At 40.5% G+C, this 23,717-nt stretch overlaps 1 protein-coding gene across 1 annotated transcript in view; it reads left to right on the top strand.

The window, feature by feature from the left end:
• The window catches only part of LOC142495603 (disintegrin and metalloproteinase domain-containing protein 9-like), a 131,586-nt gene that overhangs the window by 39,144 nt on the left and 68,725 nt on the right, over nt 1–23,717 (top strand). The window contains exons 4-11 of the mRNA XM_075601294.1: nt 5,765–5,810; nt 6,542–6,618; nt 8,624–8,807; nt 16,719–16,781; nt 18,319–18,393; nt 19,144–19,313; nt 20,265–20,343; nt 22,759–22,898. Of these exons, the coding sequence (XP_075457409.1) occupies nt 5,765–5,810; nt 6,542–6,618; nt 8,624–8,807; nt 16,719–16,781; nt 18,319–18,393; nt 19,144–19,313; nt 20,265–20,343; nt 22,759–22,898 (834 nt within the window). The remainder of the gene's footprint in view (nt 1–5,764; nt 5,811–6,541; nt 6,619–8,623; nt 8,808–16,718; nt 16,782–18,318; nt 18,394–19,143; nt 19,314–20,264; nt 20,344–22,758; nt 22,899–23,717) is intronic.

Raw genomic sequence — 23,717 nt, 5'->3', positions numbered from 1 at the left:
AGTACCTGTAAAATTCTTCCTTCTCATTACAGAAAGTATCCACTGATAAGGGATGCCAACAAGGTGAAGAGAGTGGAGCAAGCACAGGCATGGATCGAAAGTGGCGAGACTTTTCAGGATGTCATCTTTTTTGACGAGACAACTGTAGCCCTTGAGAGATTTGCCACATTTGCATTCCACAAAAAAGGACGCCTATCTCTGAAGCCGTGGCCCAAGCACCCACTGAAGATGCATGTGTCGGTTGCGTGTGGCTGGGAAGCGGTTAACCAGGCTTATAATAAAGGTCAATCCCACTGGGTTACCCCTGACCCGTGTTTTGGGGTCCTAGAGTGTCAGCTCTTGGGCCTAGGCATTGTGTATGCATTACTGTGATTGAGTGCAAAATATGAGACAACTGTAATTTTTGTGTCTTACCTTTTCCAGAGGTGCTGGGACCAGGAGATGTTCAGGAGGTAAGTTTCAGGGTGGGTTTGACGGAGAAACTGGTTGCAGAATGTTGGTATATATCTGGATGCCGGAGTTATAGGATTCCCCAAGGGTGTACCCAGAAATCAGGTAAGATTATTGGATACGCTAGAGCACATTGCTCCGGTCAAACTCACATCCTGTAAACATTCCTGCGATTCACCACTGGGATGCCCTGCTTCAGCACAGAGCAGGAAAAGGTAAAACTGAGGCACAGGTTTTCCTGGTATAGAGGAAGTTTGTTTTATTAACATGGGGACACAAAGGGTAAATATGTTTAAAGATCCAGTTGCTGTGTGTAAGAGATGAAGGTCAGTGTAAGGGGAACCATTTAGGTTACACTCTATTTCTTGCATCAAAAAACTGTAACACATTGTAGCAGCAGAATGTGTATATTTTACCACACATAAGACAGGCCACAATATATTATATTACATATGTATAGTACATGTTAATACAGAATTGTAGAAAAGTATAGGTTATTGAAACCAGTATATTTTTAAGCAACAGTGTTTTAAGATATGGTTAACCTTTATGGCATTAAATTAGACAGGATCTTTAGTCTGCAAAGACCCAGTGGGGTCTTATGGCTAATAGATGAAAGAGACATTTGTCCCAGAGGTGAGATCTGTTGTGTTAGCAAGAAAGGCTAAATAAGCACCCATATTTGCAGCTTCAAAGAGTCAGTTAAAACGTAAGGAACTAGAGGTGTGAATCATTTGTTAGCCCTTCCGTGCTAATTGATTCCCGTATCCTCAGATCAAAGAAGCCATGTGGCCAAGGCCAGACTTAGTGGCATTTGAGCCTGGGGGGGGGGGGTTCGAATAGTGAGTGGGCAAAATGGTGGTTCGGGCACATGTTCTTTCACTACTCTGAAGCCAGGTGACAGGTGGGGGAAGATGACATTTTTGTTGCAAATGCTCAGTTGCGATACTGAGGCTTTGTGCCAGTTGTTGCAGGACTGGAAGAACCTGACGATAGGTGGAGAAATTGGTTCCCACGCCAGAGATATGCATAAATTGGTGCAGTCAGGCAGATAGTTAGTTCCATCTAAGTTCCATCAAGAGTTCCATCAGTTCTATCGTAAAGAGATTCATCAGTTCCATCTTGTGTGATTCACCTGAGATTCAGTCCCATTTGAGAAGTTCCAGCTCTGAGTAAATCGTCTAAATTTCTCAGAGGATAAGTGACCAGATTCTAACAGCAAGAGGCTACGGGAATGAAAAGTGGCCGGGATTATTTTGCTTTGTGTTTGCAACTAAGAAAGATTAGTTTTGTTATCCCAGTTTCCAAAGTAAGTGTGTCTTTTTCCTGTTATTTGTGTAACATAGTTGTGTACGTTTTTTATGTGAATAAATCGCAATTTATTTTATCTCGCTGCTTTTTCAATCAATGATCCCGATAATTAAAGTGTTAATAAGCTTGGTCTATCGTGACAGTGCGATCTCTAGACGTGGACCAGATGCATAATCATCTTTGAGGGTAAAATAATGCACAAAGTCACATGCTGTAGCCTTACGCACTGTACAACTGTAGTGTACTTTGTACCCTAATGTTAAATTTTTCTTCTACTGTTCCAGGAATCATGGATAAAGTTTTTTTCCCAAGAAGGATAGTCTCCCAGATTGTTGAATACATTAGGCATGATTTCCCATCTGGTCACCGTTTCTTCTAGGACAATGACCCTAAACATATTGCCTCTAGTGCCTATATTCTGACGAGTGGTATCAATTGGGTTAAGACGCCACCGGAGTAAGTGCTCCAGTGTACATGAACTTTTTCTCGTTGTTTTAAACTGTTTTTATCTGTTCAACTAATTCGCCATTTTTTCCCCCCTACCATTCCAGATCACCAGATTTGAACCCTATCGAACTGGTGTGGCATGAGCTGAAGGATTATATAAGAATAATTAGATTCTGGAGCGTCATACTCACAGTAGACAAATGCAACAACTATATAAAATATATTGCCAGTCTTTTGCCCGTTCTTTTACAGCGTAAAGGGAGTGCCACCGGAATGTAGTAAGATACTTTACTGTAATGAGGTCTGCGCTTACTGTACTCTCCACTTTCTATATATATTATACATTTGTATTAGACATGTGTCAGTTTTACAATCAAAGTTCTCACAACAGTACATAAATACCATGGGTGTGTATCTGAGATATTTCCATAAACCGTATGTAAAGCAGACCAAGCCTAGCAAAATGTGAAGGTTTTCAATAGTACAGATATACTGTAACCTCCCCCCCCCAAATAAAAATTAGAGTATGCCACCTCATATAGAAATAAAAAGTAAGTGATTTTAAGAATGTATAAATTGATAAAATATTAAAAACATGCATCACACAATGTTTTCTTAAAATGAGTCATTTATTAAGCCTTTGTCTAGAAGAAAAGAAAAAAAGAAATGGTTCTGCCTTTTTTTTTCTCTTTTCTTCAGACTTGACATTCACATTGGTAGTGAAGTCATTTGGGCCAAATCCCCATGAAGGACTTATCACACGTGCGCATGCGTGTTAAGCCGTTCAGAGAAAAATAATGAATCGGCCGGGGAAGGTGTCAATAAGCAGTTGAATGCATTTTGCTTTGTGAGGGGGGGGGGTGCAACTCACTTTGCCAGACCTGGTATGCAGGATTATACTGTATACTTTGTGATGTGTGATGCGCATGCATGTCAAACTCAGCCAAGAACTGAGGCTTAAAGATAATGTGTCTTTGTTTTTTAAAGAAACACCCATGGCCCGGGGGAGTTAAGGATAATGACTCGAATGCATTTTGCAACTACTGTAAATTAGTCCGTCTTTGTCTAATGTGTGTGCATCCCTTGAATCCTGGTAACTGTTTTAAAATGTTTGTGAGTGTGTGATATTTCGACAAACAGTATGAGAAACAGAGCAAGCCTAGCAAAAGTTGAACGTTTTGAATAATAAATATAGAATAAAACCTATTAATATTTATTTTTATGGTTTGTTAGCAGAATTAATTACACATGCAAGTCTAATTATATGAAAATATAGAATATGAATATGTTCATGAAAATATGAATATGAAAACATTTGTTTTCGTTGGATTTCTATTTTTTTTAATATGAACAACATGCATAAAATACTGTGTTTTTCATTAACATATAAAAGTTAAAAAAGCAAAGTTTTTAAAAAAGCGATATTAGGGTTTCATCGAATTTCTTCTTATCTTTTGACGCTTTTACGATGTAAAAGTTTATTTTCTGGGGATAATAGCTATGCTATTATTTCAGTTATTTCAGCTATTAGTTAACGTTTGCCTTACCGAATGCTTCCACCCACGAACGATAGGTGAAAATTTGAAAAAATCATAGTTCGAAATTAAATATTCATATATTTCTGATAAAGTCGCCTTCTTATCAGTTCCAGCATTAATTGCAGAAACTATTAAATATGCATAACTACAGTCAGGTTTGCGATAAATGTACGGAGTTGACATGGTCAGCAACTGTGAAGGGATGTACTGTAGAACAATGTAGAAAAAAGCCCAACGCATTGTGTTCTAGAGGAATTTATTATGAAACGCCTAAATTTGATAATGTCTTCAGCGTCTTCAAGGACCAAGGTCGATTCACAATGGGTCACTGTGGTAGACTTGGTTTTTATCTGGTTTTTATCTGTTTTTTAAACACCTGCAAATTGAAACAGTATAGCACAGTACATACTGTAACTGTACAGTACTGCAAAGGGAATGCATCCATTTCTGCCACCTGGCGGACACGCGAAGAACTGCACTATATAAATCAGAATCCAGGTAATCAAAAAATCAACAGCAGTATACACAGGTGCGACTAGCGGCATTCATGGCAGCCTTCACGGAACAATAACCCGTGAATGCTACGTGGAATACAGCAGAGTTCACGAAAACGGCTCCGTAAAATGTTCAGATAACGGCCGCTGACTCTGTATAGAAGACCTGCACTTCTACTTCTATATCTTCAACGTACTCTGCACGGATATTAATATTTTACCAACCATAGACTGGGTTCCCAATAAAATGAGCTGAAACTGTATTCCCCAGCAGCAATACATCTTCCCAGCATGTTTAATAGAGGCCGAATAAGGACTTGATGTGTTTAGAGTACTTAACCTCTTCCATGCCAGATGGGCCTCTAATTCAATAAGTCTGGATAATATTATACACCCTTTCTGAACATGTAGTGCTGCTTTCATTATCACTGTATAGCACGTTTGGCAGTTTGTGTGTGTTTCCAGTTTTGTATTTCACAGCTGGGCAAATGTAAAACATGTGTTTTTCCCATCAAAATAAATTGTTTTGTTTTGTTATTATTACATTGTTTACAAGGAAAATGTATCTGTCAGTGATAATTCCCTGTGTGTTTTAACCTCTGAAAAACACAGAATGTAAATGATTGACACGTTTTATATAAACTGTCCTCACACCATCCAAATATTTAGAAGACTGGATATGAAATTCATATTTGGTAGGAAGATCCGTAACAAAATATCGACATATATCAAGTGAAATTGTGCGATAATATTAGATTGCAGGTTGCAAATATGACCATATACTATTTAAGTAGTAAGACCTATTCTCACATCTGTGGAAGATTAAAGTGCCCATAGATATGTATGTAGTTCATTGGTGGACAGCAGTCGAAGCAAGGGCTTCCCCTGTGGTTCCCTTAACAGCTGGGTGCTGCAGCAGCCCACTCTTCCCAGTGCAAGGGATCCTAACTTCTCTTTACAAATAAACGCTAATAATAATACAAGTTTTCGTATTTTTGGGCAGCTCTGATGTTTTTATATATACTGTATGGGGTTAATGTGTAGCCCTATGACTTGAGGGCTTGGAGGTTATCACGTTGGCCACCACTGAGCTAGTTCTAATTGTAGGCAGAGTTGAAGCTGGCGTAAATGTGTGGGACTTTATGAGATAACGTTAATCAAGATAGTGTTCATTTGAAGAAATTTTTTTCTGTTGACATTTTTGTACCTGCTATTTATTTATTTTTTTCAAGTCGCTAATGTCCAAATTTTGTGTATCTTGCAATTGTTCACAAATATTTCACACATCTACTGTACCAATCCATGCCACACCCCATCCATGTTAGAGAACAAACAAGGAGAGATGACTGGATAAGTGAGAGATAAAACAGAGATAGGAGAAGTAAAACTCGCTCTAACCTTATAGAACGATATTAACAAACATTTCCTGTATGAAAATACTTGTACTTTGTGGAGTGTTACTTACTAAATATTTTTTGTAGGATCAATTTATACAAAAGTAACATTTTCAATTTGTGTTTTCAGCTTACCCATACATGCAGAAGATGATACCAGTAAAATACAATTGCAGGTTGGTTTTGAAACAATGCATTTCCTGTCTGGCGCGAAACAGATAAGTTGTTTGCAGTGAACCGGTGATACTGCACTACTACATTTATAGCCAATTATAATACATTATAAACCAATCATCCTAGTGTAGATGGCAGAGTCTTTGTGCGCAGAGGTCTGTAGAAAAGCCCACAAAGGGCAAGTATATTTGTAGACTAGATAGCATGCTTTTTTAAATCACTAAATCTATCTTTTCTATTAAATAAAGTATCAGAGATTAAATGTTTAGAGCAAAATACCTGTTCAGATCAGCACTCAGTAATAGAAAAAAAAGAATAGAGAAAAATACACTCACATGTTCCTGTTGGTTTCATCTACGTATCTTCTTTAATCTACAGAAAAAAAAGGGAATTTAGTCTGTAGACACACACTATTACCACAGCACAAGCAACGTTTCAAGTCCCCTGACACCTTCGTCAGGCTTAATGTTTAGAGCAGCCACCTACTCTATCTCAGTATATTTCATGGCCCATGAATTTCCCATATATTTCATGGCCTATGTAAACATGCCCCAGTTTAGCCTTCCAGCAATTTGGTAGATTTAATATCATTGCAGTATCCTGTTTGATTTATAGAAGGGATGTGGATGGAATTACTACCCATCATGTTCTTTCCCTGCTAGCTAAGTATGTGCACAGCATTAAAGTCACTAAACATTACGCGATTTGACCTCCTATTTATTTTTCTTCTCAGAGGGATTGCTTCTATGTAGGAATAATTGTTGACATTGAGCACTCCTACGTCTCACTTAGCATGTGCCAGGGAATGAGGTAAAACAATTTGGAATTTTACTCGAACATATAGCACCAATAAATCAAACTGCCATTGCAAACATCATTCCTTTGAAAACCACAAACAATTATTAAAATGTCGATGCCAATTATTACTATCATTGCTAACCATATTTAAATCTCAGGAGTTTACCCAATGCCCTTTTCAGTTAATCTCGTTAAATTGGTAAACGGTACCGGTCTCGTTAAATTGGTAAACGGTACCGGTCACTATCATTTTAGACATATTGTTTTATTGGGACATTAATTACAAAATGAGGTTGACCCACAGATCTCTGGTATCCTTGAGCCCCCCTCACCAGGCACTCATAACATACTGTAGACATATTGTTTAATTAGGGCATTAATTACCAAACCACAGAGACAGGTATAAAATAGGTATTTTTAAACTGAAAGTTACCCCTTGGTTGCTGTACAGTTAACACAACTGAACAGGTTTTGTCACTGACCAATTTTTGACTGGGGATAGTCAATGTACATTTTTCCTGTCTTTTAAATATTTTCCCACCAATTACCTGAGCATGCTTCTCATCCCTACAGTATACAGTACAGCACTTATCTCCTAAAATGTTTTTAGTGTCAGAGGCAAAGGTCCAAGGTCACAAGGAGACAACACCAGGAGTTGAACCAGGTTCCCCTGCTTCAAACTCAGTGCCAGTCAGTGTCTTTACTCACTGAGCCGCTCCTTCTCCCTATTCCCAGGACATACTTGAAAAGGAGAGATAACCCTCAATGTATTTTTTTTCTGCTTTTTTTGCCTGTGTTTTTTTTTTTTTTTTTACATAAGGGGTCTCCGGAGTGGAACCACATTATTTTTCACTTCGGGGAACACCCAGTTCCCGAGATACTTATAGATGAAGTTACCAGTTTTTTTTTGTAAATTTGTTCTTTATTTGAGTTTTCATAGTTACCAGGTTTAATGTTCTGGCCTCGGGAAACCATCGGGCTGTCAAGCTTGCCTGATCAGCTGGCCAATAGGAATCTGCAACATCATAGATTGCGGTTTTCTTTTGAACGATAACCGCATTCATGTTGTTTTCTCAATGATGGAGCACCGGTACCTAAAATGGTAATTATGTCGGGATCCTGGGGGTCCCCGTAGCTGAAAATAATGTGCTTTCGTTGTGGAGGACACCCAGCTGCTATCAGCTGTTACACAGACCAGTGTGGAGGTTGCTGGAGGAGGCTGTATTCTGATCTCCCATAGCTACTTACTTTGCTACTCAGCTCCCAGCACCTCAAAAATGCTAGCCACTGCTATATTTAAATTTCCAGTTAGGCACTGCTAGCCAGTATTTGGGCTGCAAGAGGCTTGAGACAGGTAGTCTTTAACTGCTTCCATTAGGAGCGTTCTTCTCTCTCAACACCATAATTAATATACCTTTTTTCACATTGGGGGTTAATTTGGGAAGATTAGTGAATCAGAGATCAGCATCAGCATTTAAGGCAAATTGGTTATATGCTGTGATCTGCTGTCTCCAGGGACTATTATTACCTGACTTATCTACAGTACCTAGCAGGTACAGTACAACTGCAATATTACAGGTAGATGCTGAGGTGGGCAAATTCTGCCTTTATCATGTTTTTCACCTTTTCTTCAGTATACCTCAAAGGTTATTGACCTTATTTGCTACCATTCTCTCCCCCCCCCCTTTTTTTTGTGTTGCACACCCCCCTTGCACCAGTCTTACTTATTCCAGTACAAGTTATACTAATTGACTAGTGTTTTTTATTATCATTGCATTCAGTCACTTTACTGTATTTTAAGTTGTGTATTAAAAGTTAGGTTTTAACATATACATGTCACCTTTGCAGATCAACTTGATACCAACATTTACCCACTAGAGTGCACCTTTACAAATAGGTGTCTTTACGCCTCTTCGCCTTATTCATTATTTGTGTTCATTTCATATTTATTTTTTTGGGTCACTCACTGAATCATATGTTTTGGTTTTATATTGTCTTTAAAAACAAACTTTGGCAGGGGTTTGGTTGCAACTTCAAGTACCAAGTATCAGATTGAACCTCTGGAGTCATCTTTGGAAGATGAGCATATCATTTACCCATTAAAGCAGCCTTACAACAACTCACTGCTCTTACCGGAAAGCTATGTGCTCCTGTGGTCCCGTTCACTGCAAAAATTGTCAGTTTTCTTGGAAACATTCAGAGTAAGTATTTTCTTTCTTTATACCCTCCCCATTTAAGGAGCATATAATTTCCCAAAAAGTTTTTTCCCCTAGGTGGTAAGAATGGGGGTCCCCGAAGATGAACCGTGTTAATTTCAGCTCCGGGGACCCCCTGCTTCCCGAGATAGTTACCTCTTTATGGGGTGCCGGTATCTCTGCTGTTTAAAGCTCCCATGTCTTGTGGACCAATAGGAAGTCGTAACTTCATCCATTACGGCTTCCTATTGGCCCACGTGATGCAGGAGCTTTAAACAAGAAGGAGATACCGGCACCTCCTATGGAGATAAGTATCTTGGGAAGCAGGGGGTCCTCGGAGCTGAAATAAACATGTGTCATCTTCAGGGATGCCCTGCTTCCCAACTATTCAAAAATAGTGTCGCCAGGAGTGGCCGCCCCCGGAGACATGCCAGCCCTAGGCGGTGCCTTACCTGCGGTATGCCTTGGGATGGGCCTGCCTATGCACTATATTAAATAACCTGACGTTTACCCAGTGCTACTCTTATAACTATGGTTACTTTGTATTTCCGGTAATTAGTGCTCATCATATGCAATAAAGGCGTTCCCCCTAACATCGCATATGTACGAAAGGCTGTTCAGGTTAGCACATGGATTTTAAAGAAGCGTTGAGAGAGAAAAACTTACCCCAACGATGCACTATTCATTTCAAGTTAATTAGACAGTATTCAATTCAAAAAGTTAAAAAATTCATGTACAAAAATATTGCAAGGTTCAAAGGCATACACAGTTACAATTGGAGGAGCTGAGAGGAGAAAATGTGCAAGTAGATGATGGAGGCCACACTTACGTATATCACAATATCTAACATTTAATACTAATGTAATGTTAAAAATATATACAGTGAGGGACATTCCTAATTCAATTGTATGCAGGTGTGCAAACCACAAGGGTACCAATTGGACCCTTAAATAAATCTGACAATGTGCCCAAACCAATGTAAATATGGTACCCGTAATTAGCACTGCGCACACAGAGACATATTTGTAACAGCGCTTAATCTCATCTTACATGTGGGAGCAAAAAGGGTCTGCACAAAATCTTAGAGCGCAATATTAAAATACAAACTGTCCACAAATGTCCGTTTTTGCTCCCATATGTATGATGAGCGTAAGCCCTGTTACAAATACAGCTCTGTGTGTGCGGTGTTTATTACAGGTGCCAAATTTACATCAGTTTGGGCACATTGTGACATTTATTTAAGGGTACAATTGGGACCCTTGAGGTTTGCAAACCTGCATACAATTGAATTGGGAAAGTCCCTCACTGTATATGTTTTTTTTGCCAAAATTTTTTATTTGTTTTTCAGTTATGTTGAGGGTGGGGAGGTGGGTACAGAACAAGAAATGGGAAAGGGGAGGGGGACAATAAAACCAACATAATTAGATCAACAATACAATACAGAAATAATATTAAAAGTGGAAATAATATTTAACAGTACTAATAACAAAATATGGGGGAGGGGGAACGGGGACACCAATTGACACTAGTAGTAATAATTAGTGTTGTACCGGGTGCATATAAAAAATAAACGGGTAATGGGTACCCGGACGGCACTTTCCTGTGGGGACGGAAGAACAGTGAAGAAGACCGCGGTGACATCTGGGAACAGCAGCAGACATCCTGCTGACAGTGGCAGCAGCTGAAGGTCTTGTTCATCCGGTGGGAACAGCAGGAACTGAGCACACAGCTGATGCCTGTTTGAGCCTTGGAGCATGTTCAGAAAATATGATATAATGTACCCAGGGTTGCCACCTCTCTGGGTTTGACCTGGAGACTCCGGGTTTCAGGTACTTTCCTCCGGGCTAAGGGTTTAGCCCATCAATCATCTACAGGTGGCAGCAGTGTGCGGGGGCGGGTGGCGGCGTGCTGTGGCGGACGCATCTCCGGAGAATACTTCTGCAATTCCCCCTCCAACTGCAGTGGACGTGACGTTGCCATGGCAATTGGCCGCTACGGGACGTCATGATGCTTTGCAACATCACGTTGCCATGGCAACGTGACGCCGCGTAGTGTCATGATGTCATGTAGCGTCCAATTGCCATAGCAACACCGCACAGCCAACCGCATGTCGTGGGAAGCATTTGCCACTCAAATGTGACATCACAGGCCATATTTAAGGCCGAGGCATCTCATTTGAGCTCAAGAAGCCGACGTGTCAACATCGTGGATTTAACATGGGGTTATTGGATTTACAGATGAAGACAGAAGATAAAGACAAAAGATAATGAAAATAAAGAAATAATCACAGATGAAGAAAGAAGAAGATGAGATAAGATTAAAGAAAGAAGTATTTGGTAACCTGTTCCGGATCTTCACGGTGGATGGCGTTGGATTGAGTTTCATGACGTCACGGTACGAGAGTTTGCTGATTCCCCTGGATTCGGAGGGCCAACGTTTCTAAAGGTAAGGTAAATATTGAATGTATGTAGTTTTATTTTTACAGGATTTTTTATTGTTTTTTTTTTTTTAATGTTTTTCATTGCCCATTGACTGCTAATGTATTAATCTGTGCCTGTTTAGGGTACAGATGAATACAGCGGTAGCCAATGCATTTTTGGCTAAATGCATTTCTTCTATTGGCTGTTATATTTTCTATTTCTGTTTATTGTTTAGATTAAATTGTTTTGAATTGTGATGGATGAGGATGCCCTTCATGTTGGCAGGGGTAAATAGAATGCTTTTTATTTACTTTATTTATGCTGCCTGGCTAATGTTTTGTTTAATAATGGGCAAATTAACAATTATCCATATCTGGATAATAGTTAATTTGCACATTACTGTACTGTGTGTGTTTGGGAGGGGGTGGGGTGGGAGAGGTGTATTTATTGAAATGTAAGCCACCTTTATTTTTTTTAACAACACAAATGGTACCGCAGGCCAGCGGGGCTCCACGGGGACCACCCGAGAACCCCCGGATGCCCGAGGACCCCCGTTGGCCTATGCTATCAATAATATGTTCAAATAAATAAATAATGGTTTTATGTGGGGGCACAGTGGGTGGGTTGTGTATTGGTACTTACTACATATTTTAATTTAAATTGTATTACTAGTGTAGATGAGCAGGGGGTCTGCAGAGCAGAACCTTGTCGTTTGAGGTCCGGGGACCCCCTGCTTCCCGAGATACAATTTCGTTATGGGGTGCCGGTATCTCCTATGCATGTAAATGTCCAGCGTCACTTGACCGGGACATTTTAATGCATAGGAGAAACCGGCACTCCCATAACGGGGCCTGTATCTCGGGAAGAAGGGGGTTCCCGGACCTCAAATCAACATGGTTCTGCTCCGCAGACCCCCTGCTCATCTACACTAGTAATAAAATGTAAATTATTTTTTTTTCATTTCGGACGAGATTTGAGCAGAGAAAGGCGGCTCTCTCTCTGCAGCAGAATCAACTCGCCGGGTGAGCCCTTTTCAGAGGGCCGATCATCTCGTCGTCAGCTACTCACCATGTTTGCAAATGTTGCTATCCCTGGTATTCGGGGCTTTCGGTTCTTTGATCACTGCCAGTATTTCATCTTGCGAAATTTCTGCATGTAGTAGGACTTGTTCAGGGATGGTAACTGACAGGCATCTAGATATGTTTTGGTAAGGTTCGTAAACTTATAATACACCAGGGACCACCTCGGACAACCGGCCGTGACTGGAAACACGCCCTGGGCAGTTGGAATCTGATCTGATGACGTACGAGTGCTCGGAAAATTAAGAAAGAGACACAGAGAGTGTGATTCTGATTCTTCTTCTCAACTTTATTGTGGAAAAGCAATACTATTTATACAGGAAGATAAAGTGTTAATTAGAGGCGTAACAACATTAGCATATTACTAAAATGACAACTTTTCCTGGGGACTTTCCATCTAGCCTTGCATTCTGTAAACAAAACCTGCAGGCAAGCCGATTAAAAGAAAACAAAGTACTGGTGTCCAGCCAACAGAACAATTCTGCCTGTCTGGAGGTCGTTTCTTGCATACATATATCACTTAGTTCAGGAAAAAGTTCAGGCAGACAAGATGGAGGTTCTGGCCTTAACTTTTAACCCTTTCAGTTTCTAATTGTTGTTTAAATACATCTGGATTTTGTTTGTGTTTATTTTGTAAATTTTACAACGAAGAATAATATGCTATAAATTCTTCTTCAACTATCTTTGAATCAAATGTGATATCTCCATCGCTCATTTTGATTGATTTAATAGTTGTAGAAATGTGTACTTTTCTTAATTTCTGTAAAACAAATACAGACCAGCGCCCACAGTGATAATAATGTCCACTGAATCCAAGCTAAAAGTCCAATCAGGTGTATTATATGATGGGGCTCCACTCAGTAGGTCCGTGACATGCGGAAAGATACAAAAAAGAAAATCATAGTGTGTATTGCAAACACAAAATACATAGAACAATACTAACTAACAACAACAACATAAAACATGAAATACAGAAGCTGATAACATAAAACTAATTTATTAAAACAAAGAAGCCTGTTGTAGCGGATCATCAGGGGTTAAAACCCAAAATCCTACTTACAACAGGTCCGGAACATCAGCGCGTTGAACACCAAACAGTAGCAAACAATGGCAAATCTTCTGGACGGAGCGAGTCCCTTGCGAATGCCCAAACCAGCAGGAGAAGGCCACGCACTTCCTCGGCTGTCTGTAGATCTCAGCAATGGCGCCGCAACATGTAGAGACCGCTCCCGCACAGTCCACGTGTGCTGTGAGGTGAATTCAACACGTAATGCAATTCTGACTTCCTCCAAGGCGCCGTGACGTCTAACCGTGATAACGTCACTTCCTCAGGGTTTTGGAAAGGTAGAGGTGGAACTACTTAATATACACCTCTAACGGCACTGATTGGACCAAACTTCAGCCTCAATCAAATACAGTTTAAAGCAACAGCTTCTGCTAGGACAAACTAAACACTATCACACAGGGGTTAACAACAATAGACTCAATGACACAACAGAAAAAGACAAGACTCAAAAAACAAATGTATATACCTCATCGATATTATAATGTAATCTAATATTGAAAAATCTAAAAAATAAAAAGAATAATAAATAATTAATTACAGAAGGCGCGCGCACCCGATCCTCTTACCTGCCCTCCCGTGCTGCTGGCGCCGCCCCTCATTGGCTGCAGGCCATTACTAGCTATCACACCCCTGCCTCCCCCCTGGACCTATCCCTGCATTCACTCAGACAGGCCTCCGCTCCTCCCCTTGCTACTGTACCATTGGTTCTTCCTCCTTTATTACCTCAGTCTGCCCTCTCCGTCGTCGCTCAGCATAGCTTCTCTGTGGCTCCTGTGTGCAGTAACTTTGCTTAGCTCTCTGTTCCAGCTCCCTGTTCCTGTCCCTGCCTCTGTTTGGATTCCCTTGGTTTGATCTCGGCTTGGCTTTACTACGTGTACCTCTCTACCCCTGGACTCTGCTTTGGACATCACCACGCTGCTCTCTCCTGCCCCGGACCCTTGGCTCTTGGACATTAACCCTCCGACTTCTGGCACCCCGGACTCTGCAAGTGTATGGTTAACCCTTTTCTCACCAGGCCCGGCAACGCAACTTACCACACTCCGGGCACGCCCTCACTGCTGTAGGTGCGTGTTATACCCTTACCCACCTCAGTGCTGGGGACTGGCCAGGTCTGCGGGCAGTGAACCAGTTGGCGGAGGTGATGGTGATTTAGTTCTTTGCATTAGTCCCAATTTAATCACCACTCTTTCTACCTCCTCTGGCGTCTTCACCACTAATGTTGATCCATTATGCCAAATTACTATCTTGAATTGGAAGCCCCACTTACAGTATACCTAATTTGGTGGTCTCTCAGTTTCTTTGTGACTGCTTGCAGTTCCTTTCTTTTGAGCATAGAGGAGGGGGCAAGGTCACTAAATATCTGGTTCTGAATTCTATCCATGATTTTGACCTGGAGGCTTGCATGATTGCTTCTTTCAGCGTATAGTAATGAGCCTGCAGTATGACAACTCATCTTATTAGGGTCAGATTGTTTTGGTCCCAAAGTCCTGTGCACCCTGTCTATTAGTTATTTCTCTTCTGTAATATCTGGAAGCATGCTCTGATAAAATCTTGTCACAAATTCTTCCAGCTCCTCTAGCAGTTTAGTCTCTGGGATATTCCTTAATCTCAGATTGTTTCGTCTGGCACGATTTTCTGAATCTTCCAGTGCTTCCGTCAAGGTGTTTACTTGTGCTTTTAAAGCTACCAGTTCATGGTCGGTGAAATTTTAGACTAAGATCGGTTCGTCCGCTACTCCTTCCAGACAGTCAGTTCTTTCTCCCAGTCCATGCAAATCACGTCTTAGTTCAGACACTACCTTGGTAATTTCTATTTCCATTTTCTGCACCATGTTTTTTAATAGGTCATCTAGATCACCTTTGGTAGTGTCTGGCACTGTCATTTATTCTTCCCGCTGCTCCTGCATCAGCTTCTGCCTGTGTTGCCTCGTGCTGCCGCCATCTTGGAATCCTGTGTGCCTCTGCTGTGTATTTCTTAGGAGGAATTGCGATGCTTCTAGCGCTGTCTGCTTCTTCTCCGGTCATGGCTTCATCTCACTGGGTGGTCCACAGCTGCTGTTGGTGGTTTGGCGCCGGCCCAAGATGTGCGCTGTTAATTTTTGTTTCTGCCTCCACTGTATATATTTTTAACATTACATTAGTATTAACTGTTAGATATTGTGAAATATGTAAGTGTGGCCTCCATGCTGTAAATCTCTACTTGCCCATTTTCTCCTCTCTGCTCCTCCAATTGTAACTGTGTATGCCTTTGAACCTTGCAATATTTTTGTATTTCCATTTTTGTAATTTTTAAATTAATTACTGACTAATTAAATTGTAATGAAAAGTTCATTATTTGGAGTACTGTTTTTTCCCTCTCTCAACTCTTCTTTTACATTTATGACCACTTGCACCATCCCTGATACAAAATATATTCATCTAAATTTGATTTACAAATTCACGTGTTTTGAGCACCAAGACAATCATATGTTGGTGCTTTCTAGCACAGGGGTCTAACCTGAAGTTATTTACGTCATACTGTACCTAAAGGTGACGAGAGAGAGAGAGAGAGAGAGAGAGAGAGAGAGAGAGAGAGAGAGAGAGAGAGAGAGAGAGAGAGAGAGAGAGAGAGAGAGAGAGAGAGAGAGAGAGAGAGAGAGAGAGACAAAGAGAAAGGGTGACAGAGAGAGAGAGAGAGAGAGAGAGTGACAAAGAGAAAGGGTGACAGAGAGAGAGAGAGAGAGAGAGAGAGAGAGAGAGAGAGAGAGAGAGAGAGAGAGAGAGAGAGAGAAAAAAAAACAGTATGCTTTTAAAGGAAGCCAGGAGAGTGTCCAGGAGTATGATTAGCTGCAGGTGTGAGCAGTAGAGTTCTAAAGTATGCTGCTGTGACAGTGGAGCTATCCAGCATCTGAGATAGTTCAATGCAAGAGCTGCTGCCCTTAAAAGCAGACGTTGTGGGTTCTGGTCCTGTTGGACACCAGTAACCCCTTCATCACAAGAAATCTTAGACTTGTCAATGTAGGTCTTATGGAAATCCTTTACAAGGTGTGGGGTGTGAGCATTTAAATATACTTTGCATAAGGCAGTGTTAACTTAACATGGTGTTAAGCCTTTTCTAATTAGATAATTAACGTCCCTTCTTTTTGCATATAATTAGTTTACTGGACACCTGTTAGACTTAGGGGAAATAACATCTGTTACCTATTTAGGTAATGTCCCGTTATTTGCCCTGTTTTAACGGAGCTTTGTGCACCTGGGCTGTTATGACTCGTTCTTATATTTACCTGTAACTAGAAGCAGATACAACATATGTTTCTTCATTTAACTTGAACCGATGTCCCCTCTCCTTAAATATTTATTTAACTTTTTTTCAGACGACATTATTCTATGAAATTGTTAAAACACTGCACATCTTCATAGTTATTAGCAATGGCCTGGTAAGTTTCTCATTGTTTTTTCTTGTACAAACTCCGCAGCAGCCGACTTAAATGTACTTTCCCACTTAGGACCAAAATGTTCAAATCTTCGTTATTGACAATGACATTCCTTGCTCTCAATCCAAGTTCCAAATTAAAACTTTCAAAAAGCCTTTATAATGCATTTCTAAGGCCTCGGACACGCTTACCGCTGGCGTGCTGAGGCGCGCTGAGGCTCAGGGAAAGCGGGTGCTTTCCCTGGCCTTGCGGTTGCTTACCGCACGTGCTCTCAGCAGGCCGTCGGGGGGCGGGCGCGTCACTGGCCGGGGGCGGGCCAGTGATGTCACGGAGCTGGTTCGCCCTCATTGGGCGAACCGCTCACGTGACCGGCCTGTCACGCCGGCAAGTGGGGGAATTTAAAATTCCCCTAAAACCTGCGCTTCCGCAAGGGCGCGGAAGCGCAGGTGAGTCCCTACTAAAGCCGCTCTAATTGCGGCTGTAGGGGCTCAGTGCTGAGCGGGAGCGCGCGTCAGCACGCTTCCGCCAGCAAGCGCCAAACATGGCCAAGGCCTAACACATCCAACATCAAGATTTACTCTATTACACAGATCACGGCCTATAGTTCAGTTTTGTATTGCACTTATGATTATAAAAAAAAAAAAAAAACACATTGCTCTATTGCAAAAACAGAAACACTACCTGTCAACACAGTTTGTTCAAAACTGCTGAAATAACCTGAGGGATATACAATGCATTCCAGTTTGTTCTGCTACTGCGCACCATAGAGTATTTTTTTAAGTGAAACTTCTGTGCTGACACCTACCAAGTGAGACATTCTTCTTGGAGTAAATCTCCTTGTTGGAGACGAAAGTGCTGGCAGAAGAGGCCGTTATGGCACCTGGCGCGCATGCCGAGGCCTCCCACGCTCGGCACGCATGAGCAGGAGCCGTTCCCGACATCACGGCGCGCCTGCGCAGTAGGCGCCGCATTCGGGCGTGCCTGCACAGTAGGCACTACAGGCACCTGCACAGTAGCCTGTGCAGTTGCCACACCTGTGAAGTAGGCGCCACGTCCGGGGGCACCTGTGTAGTACGTGCCACGTCCGAGCGCGCCTGCACAGTATGCCCATGGGGCGCGCCTGCACAGATACACACATACACGCACACAGCACACAGGGAAGCGCACACACACAGAGAAGCCCACACACAGAGACACAGACACACACACTGAGATGCGGACACACACACAGAGACACACACGGAGACACGCACACCAGGAATTCACAGTTACTATACATATAGAAGTACAAATAGGTAAAACAGGGGGGTTGCCGTGCACGCATGTTCTAAGTCAAACTTCTCTGCGTTTTTGCACTGAAATTCTGTTTTGATTTTTAATTAAAAACATCACCATCACAAATACAATTTCTGTGACAAAACAGTGACAAAACACAAAGACGTTTCACTTAAAATGCTCGTGCTCGGTACATACACACTTTTATTCTCTCTTTAATGTATTCAAACACATTCCATAATTCACTTATTTCCTTGACCCATAGTCCCGTAGCATCGGAGGAGATGCAAATGCGATTACGGATGCATTCATCAACATGTGTGGAAATGAGCTGAGATCAGTGAGTTAATTGTTTTTTTTTTGTTTTTGTTTTTTTGTTTTGTTTTTTTGTTTTTTTAAGGAATTTTCATTACAAAGTTGGGAAGAATGAGGGCATGTAGGATCAAATAGGATGAAACAATACGCAGAATCTTGCAATGTAAACACTAGGATTTGAGAAGCTGTAACAGGCTTCTTACAAATTCTCCAATCCCAGTGTTCACATTGCAAGATTCTGCCCTAAGATTAGTGTTTTTGCTTCTTAAAGCTGCAGACCAAGCAATATCCTACGTGTGTGTGTTTTTTTAAATAAATCAGTTATGTACTATGAGAAAATACTTGTAGCATTTAAAAAAAATTCTGAATTACATTTTTAATGTATTATAATGTAACAAGCATTTTTTTTCTATCGCAACTATTTATATCCCCTGCTGAAACAGGATCTGGCACACCTCTTTTTGAGCCCTGCCGTCTCCAGGAGTGCACCAATTGTATCTAATGACTGCCTGGCCACATGATCTTCCCCACAGAACGTTGCATCTTTGGTCCTCTTCTGCTGCACTGACAGCCATTTAGTGAACCCCCGAGCTGAATCTTCGCCGATCGATCACAGGAGAACGGATCGTTCGGCAACTTAGCTAATTACTTATCATTGTGTGGATTGTATTGATGTACATATTAAAGGGAAAAATAAATAAAATGTAAAAAATAAATAAAAATGACAGCTTGGACTGCTGCTTTAAATACTGTTCTGTCTGACTGTAACCCCCAGATGTTCATGCCATTTTCGGTGGTGGTCCTAGTGAAAGAAGTCGAAGTTTGGAATGAAACAGACATGATCAACACGGATGGACAAGCGGACGACATCCTGGCGAGGTTTCTGCACTGGAGGATGGCAGACCTGATTATACGCAAACCACATGATCTGGCGTATTTGTTGGTGTATGAACTATTTATATACATACTTAAATCATTTACCTTTTGAATTCCATGATTCTCCAAGAACTGGCAATATGGCCTATTTGGTTTGTCGTCCCCCCCTCCCCACCCCTTAAAAAAGTGATTTGTTTTTCTTTAGTAAACCACCATTACGTATTTGGTGCATAAAGCAAGCTGTCCGAGGTTTGGGGTTTGCATCCCCTGAAAATCCCATATAAGAGAATAAAGATTTCACTTCAATTTCTCTCAGAGCCACCCTCTTTCTCTTTGTATCACTATGGCCCATACTTGCTTAAGCAGTGCTACGCCATAAGTCAACAAAGTACAGTAAGAACAGAGCTATTTCTTATGGAGAATCACCACCCCTTTCTATGTCTTCTGGGTCACCCCTGGTTAGGAAACACTGCTATAAGGTGAAAGCTCTTTGCCACACAACACCTTCTCTAGTATTTTTAACAGCTGTTTCAGAATTTATGTGATATGATATTCCATTCATTTAATATGATATTACATTAATTTCATATGCATTAATTTCGTATGATATCCCATTCATTTTTAAGACAATAGGGTAAAAAGGTGATCGTTATATTTTCCAATTTATTTATTTAAAAAAATTTTAAAGCAACGATTTCTACACTACAGTATGTTAAGAAAAAACGAGACCCTTTTATTTTTTGTCATATCTTGCAGAAAAAACACTCCATTTTGATCAAATTATATGCATTTATAGGTCTATCACAGTAGATTATTACGTTTAAGAAGTATTTGATAATCGAATAAATATTCGTAGATTTACTTAAATGGAACACATTAGTGTGATGTAGAAACATAATAATTGTATTTATTTTAAATACGTCTGTGCTTGTAACCTATTTTTTAAACATACATCTCTTCAAGGCATGTTTTCTTTTTTTTTTGTTCTTCTTAAATTTATTAATATTTCTTTTTTTGCAGTCACAGGGATGTAAACACCCCAGCAGGGAAAACGGCCTTCGGGGAGGTGTGCAGCATTACCGCTGCAGGAGTTATCTTTGTAAGCCCTCCTACAATTCTTTCCTTACCTGCTGGCCAGGCCTGGATTATCCATTGGACACAATGGGAGCAGTGACCAGGGTTTACAAAGCTCCCAGGGGCCCATGGTTTATCTATAGATTTATCTTGGGGGCCAATGATTATGAGAGTGCCCAGAGCCAAAAAGACTTTAATCTGGCCCTGCTGCTGGCAATATCAAACAGAAGCCCCCTCCGAAAATGCATATGTAACTCAACGTTCCTTATAGTTATTTATGGTTCATGCTATGATGCAGCCTTTTGACCAAAAACGTAACATGTTTCATCTCATAACTTCATATCAACGTAAGCAAAAATGGATCAACTTCAAAACTTTGTATTGTGTAAAACATTCAGGGTGCACAGAGGACTAGGAAAGGCCATCAAACGTCCAAGACAATGAGGCAACCACAAAAATAGACACAGTCCACAGCACTGTAATGAAAAAAGTAACACACTTTCATTTATTTGGAAGTAGACATCAAACTCTTGAGAAAGGAGCATTGTGATTCGAAACGTTGCTTGTTACTTTGTTTCCTGACGTTTGCTTCTAAATACATGTACGTTTTGAACTGTTTTTCATTATGGTTGTGGGGGCTGTGTCTATTTTTGTAGTTTTCTCATAACTTCATAAGAATAATGGAATTAAATATAGATTGTTCTTTTTGGTTTGATTGGGTAGCTATTTTACCCTATCCCTGTAATGTCGCTTTTTGGTGGCTCCCTAGCTCAGTAATGGAAAATGTCACAAAAGTACCAAGTTCAAGACATCAGGGACATGCATTTCAAAGGGCACCATAGACAAGGAAATGTCATTTTGATTAAAGCAGGGGGATTGCTGGTCTAAGCAGGGCTTACTAATGTGAGGTGATTCCACAGTTCCAGCGCAATTTAAAATATCCATTTAACAACATTGGGAATGAGCACAGAATACTGCCTTGAATGGAACAAATGTTTATTTTCTGTCACATCATTGTTTAAAACTGGATTATTGAGTGTATCTTACATATAAATAGATTTTGGTCCCATCACTGTATTCTCTTTATAAAAAACATCATTGGCTATAAGTAAAAAGATGGCAATACATGCAAAATGTTAACCCTGATTTTGTCACTCCTGTTAAGCATGTAGCCTTATGCAAAGGGACTTAGCAAAAGTATTATTAGTGATACATAATTACATAAATAACTATATATATATATATATATATATATATATATATATATAATCATTGTCTGTGAATGATCAGGTTTACAGGAACATGGCAACCCTGTCTTATTCGGTTGATATGTTTTTCTTCCTCAACATTTACACTCAGAGGAGCTCCTTAGGCAGCGAGGAGATTAAAGAGGCAATCCAAGATGGTAATTTTTTTATAAGTTTTTAAATATTTTTAACATAATTGAAGCAGGGGGTCTCCGGAGCTGAATCCCATTAATCTCAGCTTCGGAGGCCCCCTGCTTCCGGAGTTACCCCTGAAGGGGGTGCCAGTAGCCGCTCCGGTTTAGCTAGCTGGGGTCACGTAGTGGCCTCTTTTCAAAGCTCCCGCGCCCTGCGGGCCAATCGGAAACTATGACATCATCCAGTGCCACTTCCTATTGGCCCATGTGACACGGGGGCACCCCCTACAGAGCCAAGTATCTTGGAAGCAGAGGGTCTCTTGAGCTGAAATTAATGGGGCTCAACTCCGGAGACCCCCTGCTTCAATCCTGTTCAAAAATAAATATAAAACAGCAAAAGAATTTGCCTGGTTGGATTTGGCCCTTTAATAAATTACACAATCATAAATGTGATAGACAACAAAGACTTCCAGACACATAAATCTTACAATCAAAGCAGTCTAATATGAAACTGTGAGGGTTACATGACTTTTACGTCCCTAACGCAAACCAAAGAGTTTTGTAGTAGGTGCAGTATATTGAAAGGATGAACATGCAAAAGGTGTAGCCACGAGTAAGAGAGGGAAGCTAGCATAGGTGTGAGGATTAATTAAACGTTTTCTGGAAGAACCGTGTTTCCAGGTAAAATTATAAAATAGGGAGACATATAGGGGGACATGAAAAAGTTGGATGAACGTTTTGCAGGGGGATATGATTTCTGAATGAAGAGCAGTAGAGATGGGTGGAGCTCAAAAGAGACCTGATTGGGCTAAGCAGAGTCGATTATAAATGAAATATATAATGTAATATCTTTAGGGAAAGGGTGAGCATTTTAAAAATAGAGCTGGAGAATGTAGGGAGGGCAGAGAAAAAAGATACTTTAGGAAAGAGTGGAGAAAGCTGAAAGACTGTATAGTAAGTAGACCGTTACAGTAATCCATGTAGGTATTTATGAGGGCATATAAGAATATGTATTGCCTGCATTTGTAGTATTAACCCTTTTTTTCTTGTTGCGTTCAGTATCCTTTAACCTTGGCCAAGATTTCAGAGTTTGCTCCCGTCCTTGCACATTTTCTGGGCCACAACTTGGGAATGAAGCACGATAACCACAGGAACTGTGAATGTGCAGGGATCACCTGTATTATGGACTCAAAACAATAGTAAGATGCTGCTTTCAACACCTCAAGCCTTTACCGTCACAGTTATTTTTAGCCACCAATTCCAGTTGCGTTCTTTGTATCTTATTAATGTATGTATTTAATTATTTATTTTAAAGACAAAAGACGGTTTCTCATTAAAAAAAATACAAATATTTTTAGAGTAAATATAATGGCTTTTTTTTTTTAATCTTTTTATTAGAAAACTTGCAGTCTTGTACAAATGATACATTTCTGTTCTTACATGGTAAAACATGCTTATTTTCAATACAATCTATCTTGCATCAGTAGTTTCACATTTTGTAAGTTTTTTTTTTTTTTAATTAACACTACGACAATATAATATAAACAATCTTACTGTATATTGTCAACCAGATTATAACACAATCTTAATGATTTAATTCCTGGTATGTCACCCGGGTGTACCCGTCGTCTGCTGTCAAACACCATCAGCTTGTTCCAGTTGTCATTAAAAATAAACCTTTCTTTATTTGTACGGTGTGTAACACAAACCATAGATTGTTGATATTTATATTGCCGCAATCTGATATTAAAAAACACATTCTATTCACCTCATATTGTGGTAACTGTCAACAGTCTTATCGGAATATAATGCCTTTTAATGGCTAACTGAAGAGTACTTAGGACCCCCAGAGTCCCTTCTTCAGGTTATGCTCCTAACACCTGTTCCAACCTTTATAGTGTATCATTAATAAACCAGGGTGTGTCCCCCCCCCTGAAGCAGGCTCTCATAGAATGTCTCCCAGTGTTGGATGGTTTCTCCTTTGCTTCCTACTGCAGCATTTTTTTGCATCTTGGCCC

This window comes from Ascaphus truei, chromosome 5, assembly GCF_040206685.1.
Source record: "Ascaphus truei isolate aAscTru1 chromosome 5, aAscTru1.hap1, whole genome shotgun sequence".
NCBI lineage: Eukaryota > Metazoa > Chordata > Amphibia > Anura > Ascaphidae > Ascaphus > Ascaphus truei.
Note: the sequence above shows the minus strand (reverse complement) of the source record. Positions and strands in the feature narration are given on the sequence as shown.